Genomic DNA, 14,514 nt, shown 5'->3' with positions numbered 1-14,514 from the left:
GTGAAGCAGTTTGGAGAGAAAAATCGAGTCACGCAGAAAGCACAGAGGTAGAGAACAGCCAAAATCAGATTGGGAAATGTTTCACACAGCACAACAAACCTACAACCACCAATTAACCCTTCTCAGTGATTAATCTACCTAAGTAGGAACTCTGCATCTAGTTTGAAAATTACTGAATCAAGTGTCTTGTCTATTACCAGTGTTTTATAAAAGATTATTCTTGTGGTTTGTATCTGCTAACACAAAGACTCCAGTAAAACTCACTCAACTCTCTTTCAGTCTTAAAGGAAAATTAATTTATGTTTAATGCTTAACTCCTGAAGAATTACGCTTTCCAAAGTAGTCTGCACGAGGAGGATGAAGTGGCCTTTCCATTCAAAACATCCTAAATGTGAACTAAGAAACTACAATTCTGGCCCTTGCTCTACCCGCAACAAGAATGGCCACAATTTGCTGACAAATTCTGACAACAAGGCAGCTTGAGGGGGAAATTTTTCAGAGCTGATGCTGTGAAACTTGACCAGTTACTTATCTGGAAGAAAAAGAAAATAACAATTGGGACCAAAGCAAAAAGGCTCCACTATGTTTGAAAAGGAGAGTTTCAGAGGGTTGCCTTAGAGCCCAGTTCGTACACGGGACAAACAGATATCCACAAGATTCTCTGCAGACACTGGAATGTGCTTCCCAGTAACTTCCCTGGGAAATGTTCCATTCTCTGCTTTCAGACTTATTCATTTACTTTAAAGAGAGAAAACAATAAGAAATCTGCTGAGTATACACAAAATTAAATAAGGAATTTTATGTATATTCAAAACCCTGGGCCAACCTGACAAAGTCCATCACAGGAAATCATTACAGTTTACACAGCCTCGTGTATCCTCACACTGGATTATTCTAATTCCTTTTTTTCAGTCTGTACATCTCACACTGAAGATGAATCAACTTTAATCACTACTCGTGTACTAAAATACAGAAAACAAAGGTCAGGATGAAGCAGGAGGAAAGCTGCTGATATTCAGTCGGATCCCAAATGAAGCAATTGTTCCTACGAGCGCTGCCAGTATTATATTCATTAAGAAGATGGAAAGAAAATACTCAGAGGGGTCAGGGGGAGTCCAGACCCTGCTGTTTCCAGTTGTGTTCACAGATTCCTTTCCCCATCAGCATCAGAACTTGGAGAGCCTGGTGCTGCAATCTGTCTATTCTTGGACACAACTTACTAAAAAATTTAAAATGCATGCAACCTATAGATATTATATTTAGGGAATTTCTTTAAATGCAGCTTACCAAATAATCTCTTAAATGACAGATGAAAATATTTCTAAAAACAATAAATGATTTTCAAGCGTGCATATTTAGTTTCTGCCTTTTTTTAAAAAAAAAAGGATGTTCTATATTTTGCATAAGACAATTGCTGCCAAAGGTAACGTTCAGTATGGAAAACGTGCAAGTCATAGATATGATCATCAGTTTAACTGTTGGGTTTTCATTGCCAATAACCTGCCAATCACACAGAACGCAGCCAATGACACAAAAGAACTTTTGGCAATACCACGACCATCGTCTCCTCCTCCTCCCCGACGAGGTTTTCATTTAGAAAGAGAGAAAAATAAAGCAAAAGGAACTGACATTTCTATCTTCCATAAGGTACATGATCAAAAGTGTTTCTCCACATGGATGAAAACTACTTGTGGAAAAACTCAGATCGGAATTCTCAGACGTTCTTCTCCTCTTAGACACACTTCCATAGACTAGTTAATGGAACATTTATAGCAGTGCTCCACCAGTTAAAAAAGATAAACAAGAGTCTCCTCTGTTTAGGGCATTTCTGAGCCTTCTTTGCACACGTGAACATTGAAAATAGGTAAATCAGAGCTTGGAGACAGAGCTGAGCTCAGAGCCTTTCAGGTGGCACCATCCACGTGCGCTGCTCTTTCTCATCTTTATAATATTTGGAGGTCACGGCAAAACCCGCAGAGCGCGCGCTGATCTCATCCGCATCTTCCTCTGGCGCACGTTCTAGAAGGAGCTGCAGAAAGGAAGGAGATGAGGACGGCGGAGCTGGAGTTGCTGCTGGGACTAAAGGGTCCATCCAAGCACAGCCCTAAGGAAAAAGCAAAGCTGGCAAGGAGACTTTTTCTTCTTTCTTTTTTATCATTCGCTAACACTTGTGTCCATCTTTAAGAACAGACACCCTTTGGATCTTTTCATCACTATTTAGAAAGATAATGTTAAAATACTCGTTCCTCTTGATGACCACCTGCTTCCTTTGCCCTTCTGCACACACAGTTAAGATTCCCCATCCAAACAGGAATGAGAAAATTGACTTATGAATTTACACTATGGTAAACACGAACAAAACCACAAACTGGCAAAGCATACACAAAATTACATTGGATTTATGCCCAAAAAATGAACGCAGTTCCTCATCTTCAGAGAGAGAACAAACTTGCCAACAACCAAACCAGCAAGATGAGACCAGTGGGACACCCACCGTGAGGCAGAGTTGTACGGGCACCTGAACAGTTAAAAGTTTTTAATGTTCCTAAACCGCGCATTCGCCTGGTCGTAGCCAATTGCCAGAAAAGCAGCAGTGCTATCCATCATCTTCAGTAAGAGTTCAGTCATCAAAAATTATCTTTGGATTCTTTGCATCTGGAACATCAGAGCAGACATTATAAAGATAGCGCTAACGATTAGGTCTGGTGAAGTCACAAGCCAAAGTACACCAGCCATCACGGGAGAGATGGATGGATCCGAAAACCGAGAAAGCTGTAATCGATTTGTAATAAAGATAAAGCAACAGCATGCTTTAATAAATGCTGCATTTAACAGTTTAAGAACATTTGAAAAAAAAACTTTCAGCTCAAGTAAAAGCCAGACATTACATTATTTACATACATTTCTGTAGAGTTTATTGTACTCAGACTTACCTACAGAGAGCACCTCTAAACTGGCTGACGATCAGAAAAACATTAACTACTGCCTTTAAGACCAATTTTATCAACCCATTTTAAAAGCTGCTAAAATCTGTTGTGGATTATTCTGCTCAGAGACAAGTTAAACACACCCGGACAATGAAGCGGAATCATTCACAAATGCCCACACCTGCTGCCAACTAGTTCATTAACAGCCCAATGACGACTGACCCAAAGAACCTACCTCTGAAAAAGTCCAGCTTATTACTTCAGAGATTTTACAAGACCTGGATGTATAGCACAAGCAACTTCATACCTTGTTTGGTTTTTGTTAAAAAAAATAAAATTCTCTTATTTCAAACACAACTGAACTCCGTAAAAATTAAATGCGCAGTGATACACAGTCTGCAAAAACCTTTTGGTCTAAGCAGACACACAAAAGCAGCAAAATCAGTATGTCCAGCCCATGTGCAAGCAACGTAACTAGGACCGAAAAAATACTTTATCAGAAATGGCATTAATTAGTCATCTTCTACTTTTGATTATGGACAAGGACAGGTCATGACTTACAATTAACAGGTTAATACAAGCCTCTCTGAAGATAAATGACAGTATAGAAATAATGTCACAGTTGTTACCCTTCTTCCAGCCTTAACCTCCGGAACCGCTGCTGGAGATGCCATTAAACATGAAACGAGAGAGGCTGATCCATAAGGGAAGGACACTCATTTTCCATAACAAAATGTGTGGGCTTGACTGATCTTGAACACAGTTACTATGAATGAAATGATCCACTGCAGCCTTAGTACTAAAACAGAAATCGCCATGTTTAGAAAACACCGTGTGAAACCAAAGACTTTGAATCCTTTATTATACAGTTAGCTACTTCTAGATTTATTTTCCAGATTTTCTCACAAATTCTAGTATGTCCTATCAGCCTAAGTCTGACTGATGTGGCTGGAAGTTTGGGGGTGACGGAAACAGCGTTATAAATCGGCTTTCAAGACACTAGTTCCAGTAACCGAAGCCTCGATCCTCACCAGATAAACTGCAAATAAAGAAAACATGAGGTTCCTGCAAACGGAACTCAAACACACAGCTCTTACAGAGCCTATTTGCAAATAACTTCCACTATGTTTCTCTGTTTTTCTTGCTTTTCATAATTACCCAACCAGCTACATATACTTGCCACCATATGCACATTTCTATAGCAAGGTCAAGGATGCTGCTACTCTGAGAGCTGATGTCGGATCTTTCATTTCCATATACCCCAAAGGGATGGTAAAGCAGCACCATTCTTCACTTTTCACAAAAAACGCAATTTTGAAAGTTATTAGGAGCAGATTTCCTGTCTCATACTCCACCCTTCAATACGGAACAAAGAGATTGAGCTAAAGATATGCAAAAATGTACAGCTCCACAAAAAGGAAAAATTTCCTTTGGAAAGACACTCAGATTCCAAACTGTGTTTTTTTACGTTTGGAAACGTATCGGTGAAATAGCATCTGCTGCCAAATAAAGCAGATGGGAGATGGGCTCTTTGCCATCTCACCAGCCTTGCCGAGCCCTCGCTACACGTTTGGCTGCCCCATCCTTTTGAAGCTCTGAACCCACTGATAGCTCTTTTCCACCTTGCTTAAGTAAAACTAGGAATCTCCAAAACCACCGCGGGTTATTTCTCTTCAGACTGTACTACTATGTGTTATTTTCCGTAAGTAGCGAGACCAGTTGTTTTTGCAACTTTTAAAAATGCTGTTACTGGTGCTTGCATCTCATGCAAACTCGTCCGCAAATTATTTTGAAACATAGCTGAAATTACTGTCCTTTCCAAAGGAAGACGAAAACTTGCCCCCTTTAACTGATTAGCTGTTCTCCTCTTCATTGGTTTTGTTGTACTTGCAGAACTAAATACCCCAACTTACAGGACAAGTTTCCAGGGAGTGCTCTTACTGCTGCATTTTCAAACTCCCAAGCATCTCCAGAGACTGCAACATTAAAAATATTTAAATTCTCAAAACTGGAATCCAAATGAATATATAAGGCTTTTCTGCCCCCTTCTGTTTATTATATGCCTGATAAATTACTTCTTAAAATACACAGTATGCAACATGTGCTTCCACAGTCCCGTGCACTGCTTCAAATATACCAAGATTTTTAGAGTTTCACTAAAATGTAATACTAACAATAATTTTCAGCCATTTTACAACATTCAGGAGGTAAAAACTTTCATTAAACACAATAATCCTTTTCAATTGCTTATTTAGGTAGAAGGTAAATCATGAGCCATATGAAAGCACTTGTCCTGAACCAAATTTCAAGCCATGCGCACTTTATTTCTTGAACGCAAGAGCTGGCCACAGAATTCAAGTTCTGCTTTCCCCAGAACTCATCTAACGTGAGCTTGTGGGATTTGGCAAGGGGGCAGGTTAACCCGCGCTTTTAATACAACTATAATTGGTTTAAATGTTCTTAGACAATAATTACACTCGTAAATGTGTGTGTAAAACTCAAAGCCTTTCTGATCCCCATGCACGTCTCTCTTTCATTCTCAGATACTCTTAACAATTAAAGGATGTTGCTTTCTAAAACATGTTGGCACAAGGGGCAAATTCTGCGCATATTCGGTTCTCTCATTTCTTAGCTTGCTGTTACAAATAGCAGTATATTGCACCACGAGAGACTCCACGCAACTGCATTTCTGATTTTGGTGTCACAACTTGCACATAAGGTTTTTCTTTACAAAATGAAAATAAAAGGATTCACTAAGGTCTCAGATGCAGAACAAAGTTCCTGTGTATTAGCAAAGTGGGGATAAATAAACTGTTTGCTCACATGTGGTTCAGAGCAAGCACAAATGACTCCCAATGCTTTAAACCTTCGTATTTAAAGGATTTCACATTTGTCATGGGCTGAGAGTAACAACCAGGAAAACTTACTGTATGATTAGGTGGCAAATAGCAAAATATTAAACCTTGTAACACATCTACAAGACTGAAACCTTTGTCTAAAACTTCAAGGAAGTTTGTTACCTAGGACTTTCTTTTCAGTGTATATTGCTGAAAATCTTACCTAGCATCACATTTAAGAATTCTAAATTATATCTTTCTAAAAGATTCTTTTTTAGTGTTTTAAGCCTCACAGGCACATTTTAAACACTACCACCACAACTGAAAAAATCCAAGCCACACATTTCACATCCACTGCTCAGACATAAGTTATCAGCTGCTACTTGCTGGGCTCTCATTTGAACCATTAGACTATTATAAACAATATTTCATCAAAAACCATTAACTTCAAAAAAATCGGACCCGGGAGAGTGAATCAACACAGTTCAAATCGTGGTCAGTTTGAAAAGTTTTCTAGATTAAGTTCCATCCCATATACGCATGAATTATTGAACTCTCCAAAACACAGACGAAATGTTGGTATTGTTATTTTAATTCCATAACTGACCTTGCTCTCTCAACCTAAATGCTATTGGGAAGTTACACATTGTTTCTAGATTTATCAAATCCCAACAACAAATTACTAAACACTTGGCTCTTCAATATCTTCATGCAACAATAATGGAATGCAAAATTCCAATGAGAACACTGGTGCACAAGCTTCTTAAATCCAAGACACCATTTCTCCTTAGGCCTCTGTGAATTTTAACTCCCAATAGTGAAGGGAGTAAATGTAAAATCTTCAAACCACTGATGCGTGGAATTTAGAGCACTTGCTGATGGTCTGTAACAAAACGTACAGACAGACAACCAACAGGACAAGCTTAATTCAAAATATGGCAGTCTCCAGCAGAAATGCCCAAAGCAAGAATTCCAGTGTCTGCAGCACTGCTGCTGTAGATAGTACAGGATGCAGCAAATAACGACAAAAATCACATCCATGAGTGTTCTTAAACTATTTTCAATATAAAGCTGTATTGATCCTAAATATAATGAAGTGCAGAAGTCCTCTTGATTTGTAGCAGGTACTTCTACATGAAACGTCTGTTTCATTACAGGTAAAATAAAAAGATGTAAATCGATATTCTTACTGCTGTGAAGGACCAGAATCAATCTCAAGATGTTGAGGCTGGTAAGTTCTTGTGACAAATTAGGAGACTTTGGAAAACGCTGTCATGGTTTGCAGGGAATCCAAGATGTCAAGTATTTTTTTCATACTGCAGCCAAACTAACACTGCGCAGCCCTGGATAAAGCAAGAGGGGCTGACATCTAATCCAAGAAATTCCTGTATTTGATACGTTCCGTTTCATAAATTGAATTTTGGAATGCAAGACAGAACCATAATTTTGATATAAGTTTGTGTGTGTGTTTATACATGAATGCATGTATAAGAAACTACTTTATAACCTGTTTCGCAGTAAGGTTTAAAAAAAAAAAATTAAAAAAGAAAAGAAAAAACCACCACACAACAGGAGATGATAGAGCTGAAAAGACAGGCCCAAAAAGGCAGGAAAAGTAAGAGCATTGTGGACTAATAGATGCAACTATGAATGGAGTTCAAATTCTGGCTCTCTTAGCCAAACTTCCACTTTACCAGGAAGTCTTTATTAAAATATCAAAATTTTGCTTACATTTATGCGCTCTTCAAGAAACTTGAGATTCTGAACAAAATCTTTAAATTCATAAAAGAGGGTAAAATCCTCTCAAGTCACAAAGTTTTCATTGTTAATATCGACTTTGTTCCCTAATTGTGAGTGTACCTGAAATGAACGTGGTGAAAATGGAGCAGAGGCAATTGTGCCACTTTCCGTCAAAAACAGCATGAAAGAGCCATTGACACCAGGGCAGCACCATCCCCCTCGATTCTTCCCGAAACAAACCCTTTCATTTGAAACAGAACTCTTACTGGCTGAAGCTACAGACATGACACTCAAACTGGTAATTTAAAATAAATGTTTGCACACAGCATCATTGACTGATGACAGCAAGTGACGGGAGAAGGCTGTTAATTTATGGATAGCACAGGGTTCAGGCCAAAACAATGACAAAAGTTCAGTTGTGTTTTTGTCAGCCCCTCCCAGACTTCAAGGTTTGCACTGAAGACTGTGCGGGGTGAGGCCCCAGACAGAGCTCGAACAGAAAATACCCTGCAGGATAAATAAACCTGCCTGGCTTATAGAACGTGACACGGATTTCTGAAAAACTGAGGAATTGCAAAGCTTCTCCAAATAAAATCTTTATAATACATTCTGATTAACACCCCAAATCGTCGATTGTATTTTCAAGACATTATCTGTAACGCTCCACTCCCGCTCACGCCCCAAAACAGGGTTAAGTTTACACCTTTTGCTGACCTGCCTGGGTTGTCCTGAGGACTCAATCTGCTCCCAGGGAAATATTATTTCAGGCTTAGAGTTCAGTGCATGAGATCAGGCTCACAGCAGGGAGAGTAATGTACCTGCAACTTGAAAATGAACCATGTACCATACAGCTTTCAGGATACTGTATTCCTCAATTCATGCTTTGTTTCAAACTGGCTACTTAAAAAAAAAAAAAAATCTTCTGCAAATAGAGGCTCTTCGGACCTGGAGAGGGGGTATTTCCAAGAAGGGACAATTAGCTCTCAACTTCATTCAAAGAAAGTAACAATCCCAAAGGTTCACAATGTTAATTTATCACTGAACTGGGAAAAAAAAAAAAAAAAAAAAGGAAAGAAAGAATAGTCATAACTTGGATAGTGTTTCACATCACCTAATGATTTACAGTATCGACTGCAGCAAATGTGGGCAAGAGGTTAATTACACACCCCAGAGACTCCACAGCCACTATTTAGCAATAAGAACTGAAGAATTACTATTCCTTTTTAAAGCCTGGATTAGCATAGCAGGATAGTTTATTATAATCTATAGAAAACCTTACGCTAAGCATGTGACAAAAAAGAAAAAGCTATTCAACACCTGAAAACATGAAATGAGGTTGGTCAAGGGTTTTGCAACTCACATAAAATATTTAAAAAAAAAAAAAAAAAGTCAAGCTATTTTGTTTCATTATACCAATACCTTGATTACATTTCTTTAGGTTTGTTTGTTTTTCCTAAAGGCTTTATGCAGGAGCAACAATAGTTTTGCTAAATCGAGAAGAACAGTCATCCTACAATTCTGCCCAAGCCACATCTCCCTGCTTTACAACGTCATTTAAAATCATCTCAGTTTTCAACTTTGCATTATTTGACAACAAAAATCACTTGTAATCAAAGAAACAATCACACAGCAGAAGCACAGAACTGGAGCTTGGGAACTCCGGAGCCAAAAGGCTTTGCCAACAGCACATTGCAAATGAAGTAGATGAACAAATCTCGCTCTTCAAAACCTATTACCCCCTGTTGATTAAACTTAACGGTAAAACAAACATATTAATGATCAACACCTACCAAAATCAAGCAAGTCCATACAGCCCATCTGGTACACAACTGCATCAAGGCTTCTCTTTTGCCATGTAAAAAACCCCTTATTTTGTAGCTTAAGACAAATAAAGACAAACGCTGTTTCCTGAAATGAGCTGCTGATTGAACCAATCAATACACAATTAACTGCGGGCAAGACTAACGAGCTCCACTTTAATAAGCTGGTGTTTAACCCACCAACACGGCTTGTTCAAGGCCACTCTATGAGGTCTCCACAAAAACTGAGTGCATTAAACTCTGCGATTCCATTTAACTCTGCAGTTCCCACCAAGGACACAAACACACGCAATTCTACCGCCACCCTTAGCCATCAGTATCTTTCATCAGCCACAAATGCTCACGGTAAAGAACCAGATGTGTGTGGTCTGTATTTCAACTGCACCCTGACAAAGGCTCAAAAAAAATCTGAAGAAAAACTCCATTTAGCCATGAATTTCTGTATTTCCTCAGAAATACTTTTAAGTATGAAAAAACATCAATTTTAAATTTAAATCCTCTCCAAATTTAACATATTTTTTCAAACTGCTCTCAATTACACCTATTTACTGAAAATTTCCAGAATAACAGAGCAGAATTGTACAATGTAGCAGTTGCAGAAAATACCCATAAAAACAAATGATGGAGAGTTCTGTGAAACCAAAACAAATTCCGATGTTATCTGAAGCAATCAACCTTAACGATTCATACTTGGGCTTACCCACTCAGAAAAATGATTAATGGAAAGACATTGACAAAAATAACAGAGTTTCTGGACTAAAAATCTTTCAGATGAAAGATTTTTCTTTAAAACATGGATGAAATATTTTAGTCGCACTGTCACACTGCGTGTTCATCAATTTATAAATCTCAAGACCTGGGCACACGCTAAATTTCAAACCTATCATTTGAGGCTGCCACACTGACAGGCCACCAGGCATTGCACCAATTCTCTTATCCAAGAAGCTTTCAGCAGCTACTGGAATTTTTGACCAGCATGGTACCTCATCAAGAAAAGAAATTAGAGATTTCTAATAACCATGCCAGGAAATGTCACAGACAGGGGAAAGCAGGGCTGTACCAAAGCTGCACAAAGGCGGATGAAGCTCGGAACATCAGGACACCACACATACTCCGTTACTAATTTATCACATTACTTTGCTACTGTTCTTGGCTCTTTTCAAGCTCCATATAGCTCAACATAACTCTGCAATCTAAGGATTTTTGCCATCCGTTCTACTAGTTCTGAAACCTCCTGACAGCCTTTACTCCAAGAAAGAAATTTAAGACACTCTATATTAAGACTGTGTCTTTGTGGGTGATCCTGACAGCTACATATTTTTAAGCAGCAGCCACCAAACATTGAGAAAATATTTGATAAAACCCTTTTTTTTCTTCCTCTCAAATAGAACTAGATTTGCCATCATGTTGTTTCTCCAGTCCCAACTAATACTTTGCACTGTGATGACCAAATCTGACGAAAAGAGAGAGGTCAGAGATTTAAAACACTAATTAAAAACTATGGCTGGGATAAGGACAAGCCCAAACGCTACAGCCCACTAACAGAAACTCGGAAAGGTCTCGTTGTCACCCACAGCATCACCTCCATGTGCTGCTGCCATGGAATAGGATGAAGATTCCAAACCCCAGAGCAGGGAGTGTCCTGAACCATACGGGAAAGACGAGGCTTGGCCAGTGACAAGGTAGAGGACAAAGGACAAAAACCTATATGAAATTACACTTGTTTAGATCTGCTTTTCATGTGACAATTTATTGAAATAAAACAGCTACAAGTCTTTCCGTATCGTTTATGGCCTATTGCTTTTTCTTCCAAAACAGTTTCCATCTCATAAATTTGGAATTACTTCCTTTCAAAAGAAGTTTTCTCCAGTTAGTTTTTCCTGTAGCTTGCACTTCTTATTGGAGACCTAAACTACTGTTCCTCCATATCTTAACTGTCATACAAATTATTCATTACACAGCACCGTGTACCCTTTATTCCTTATCTGCGCTGCAATTAGTCCATATATAATAAAGTACCGTAACAGCGGATCAGAGTAAACACTAAGAACAAAAGAACTGAGAATACAATCCGGCTTTCATGAAGATGTACTTACGCAAAATATCAAGAGCAGTACGCAGCACTGGCACTTCTGAATTCAACATTTTGTAGTTTTGCAAGAAACATCAGCAAGCCCTCAAAAATCACATACCCAGAAAAGGGTGTTGGAAGATTTCCACACATATCATCTCTCGTGTGTTTAATAAAGAGACAGAAAGCAAAATGAGAGGCTAAAATGCACTGCATCTCTGTCCCGGCAGATCATAACATGGGGTGGTTCCTCATTTACTGCAAGTCTCCATGAAAACTTCTGGTTCAGTTCACTAATAAGAATTTTTAAAACTTGGAAACAACAGCTTGGCACAAAATAAAAGTATGAGTTATCCCACTAAATCAATGTGTTTTCTAGAAAAGACAACTTAGCGTTGAACGTTACAAAGCGAGAGTCCGGCCTCCCTAATCACTTTGGTTGGAGGAGACCATTAATGCAGCGACACGGACAGATTGCATTTATCACTGCATTGTACACCCAGCCGGGGACAGTGCTGCACACAGCCCAAAATTCCCCACAGCAGGCAGCCCCTGGTGCAGGCTGTGAACTCGCTGCCCAGGCTGAACTACTCAATCCACCATCAGCTGACACAGAAGAAAGCTCCTCTGTCCAAGTTGTCCTCGTTTTCACATGTCCACCTAAGCATATTTCAAACTGACAAGTCTTAGGAAACTAATATAATTTGAAAAGCACAAATAGCACAAAGCAATCAAACTGTGTGAATTTATAATGCACAGTTCACACACTTTATTGTGTGCACTGCTGTAAAACAAATTTTGATTCTGTTAAACCTGCACCAAATGAAGGCAAGTAACTAAATTACCAGAAAAACTGTAAACAAAATTCACCGCAGAGCGGAAGAGAAAAGATCACAAAGCCTAAGATATTTATCGGAAAAAGAACAAGAGTTTGCTTTCATGGCAGCGCAGCACCACCTGGTTGACATGCCTTTGCTAACTACAGCGCTTTTGGTAAAGCAGCAAACCTGGTGTTGTTGCAGTGGCAGGAGGAGAAAGAGGCTGAAAAATCTCCTTCAGATGCAGAATCTGAAGATCACTACCCAAAATACCACCTCCTGCTGGCAGCTCCCTGCTGCCATCTGCAACATAAGGGGAAGAGGGACCAATAGAGAGTTGATAGAACAGAACAGTCCACACAGAGTTTAATTGTAAATTATCAACAAGTGATAAAGGTTCTTATGAATGAGAGACTGGGAATTCAGTGGAACATGTGAAACCAAAGTGTTGCTAATGCCAAGTTAAACACACACACACCTCTAATTATTTTCTTTTGAGTCATACAGGCCACAGGCTGCTAAAAACAAAAAATCCTCAGTGCTCTATTGGCAAGTTACATCTGATAATGGGCGACTTCCTACCAACACTAACAAGTACTTGGGGCAGAGAATGTTACAGTCTTCAAGACTTCTATCTAAATTACATTCAGACTGAGAAGCTGTCATCATAAATTTGTACACCCAAACCAAAACATTAAACACCAAGCTCCCCATTAACACACAGGACAGATTTCCAGTGGTTACAGAGCTTAAAAAAAACCAACCACCTCAGGTCTGACGAATCCCATAAGAAACTCCAAGCAGTACAATCTACAAAGCATTCACAGAACATGAATTAAATGATTTAAAGAGGGTTCCTGGAGAAATAATAACTGATAAAGAGTGTTTACTGAAAGTGTTGGTGTAATACTCCAGTGACTTGCTCTGTGATCCAAACAGTTATTCCCTGTACTTTACTTCTTTTGATACAGAACTCGGCCATAATTGACCTCTTCAGTGTGTGACTGGGAAGCCTTCAAAAGCACACATCAATGTAGACACAGCACCTACTTGGAAGAAAAATTAAATGGAAAAGGGGGAAAACAGGCTGAAAAAGATTAAGTTCGCATATCTTGACTAGAATGGTATGACACATGACAGTTGCCTATACACCTTTGTAATGGAGAATAAAAAAATTATTATTTGGAGAAGTATTAAGTTTTTTCAGCTATGAAAACATGAATGAGGGGAGAAGTCGTTAGACAATAGTCTTTTGATAAGCATAGATCTCTGCCTGGAATCATCTCCAGGGTAAAATGACAGGCACATCAGGATTTAGATATTTAAAACCATATTAGGCAACTCATACATAAGGTACTGCAGGTCAAACCTGCTGTTTCATCCAAGTGGAGTAGATTATTTAAGAGATTTTCCATTTCCAACTTCTAACCACAAATAAGCACAGAATTCTAGCACGAGTCTTTAGAAAACAAATACATAAGACAAACTCCATTGTATTTCTAGTGAATAAAAATAAAATGAGAAGTAATTAGAAGGAAGATGAACTCATTAACTCAAAGCAGCCACATAAATAAAAGCAAAGCAAGTCTAAAAAACACGTCTAAAATAGCTGATGAGACTTTTCCAGAGGATGGATGAATCAGTCTGGTTTAAGTCAAAATGAAATGTGGAAATAGTTGCAAACTGTCCACGGACCACTGTCTCATTCTAACTCTAAGTAACATCATGAAACTGGTACAAAAATTATCTTTGAGATAAATTAATTCTACATTCATAAGCAGCAAACCGAGCTCTTGACAGCTACACAGAAAGCTGCAGAGCTGGATGCCAAAGAAATGGATTTACATTCTTTTTAAAAGTGCATTGATGAGTAATTTTTTCTTTTCTTACCATCGGACTTTATTGCACGTCTGTGTAGCACCAAGAGGAGAACCGGCCACCATGGGGACTTGGATGGGGCTGTGCTGTTTGTTCATGACAAGATCCAGCTTCTCTTCCAATGATTTACAGGTGGCCTCTAGTGCCAGCAGCTTGGCCTCGATGCTGTCCAGCCGCAGGCATATTGTCTGATTAATGGAATACAGGAACGACTAGAAAGGGGAGAATGCAAAGAAAATTATTTTAAAAACTTAAGCATTAATCTTCAGCAACATACACATAAGGAAGCTCCAGATAAATGTGACTGGAAACCAATGCTAAAGGAACCAACAGTGTGCCTAGTGACAAAATTCAGCCACGTACAAAACTGATGACATCCAGGAGCATTTTAGCATTCTCAAATTCTTCCAGATCTTTATTTAG

At 38.8% G+C, this 14,514-nt stretch overlaps 1 protein-coding gene across 4 annotated transcripts in view; it reads right to left on the bottom strand.

Annotated features, from left to right (window-relative positions):
• Positions 1 to 14,514, bottom strand: part of BANP (BTG3 associated nuclear protein) — a 133,833-nt gene that overhangs the window by 107,472 nt on the left and 11,847 nt on the right. For all 4 annotated transcript variants that reach the window (XM_065640815.1, XM_065640814.1, XM_065640816.1 and 1 more), the window contains one exon: positions 14,104 to 14,303. In XM_065640815.1, the coding sequence (XP_065496887.1) occupies positions 14,104 to 14,303 (200 nt within the window). The remainder of the gene's footprint in view (positions 1 to 14,103; positions 14,304 to 14,514) is intronic.

Source organism: Caloenas nicobarica, chromosome 9 (assembly GCF_036013445.1).
Source record: "Caloenas nicobarica isolate bCalNic1 chromosome 9, bCalNic1.hap1, whole genome shotgun sequence".
NCBI classification, from domain to species: domain Eukaryota; kingdom Metazoa; phylum Chordata; class Aves; order Columbiformes; family Columbidae; genus Caloenas; species Caloenas nicobarica.
This window is presented reverse-complemented; position numbering and strand designations above follow the sequence as displayed.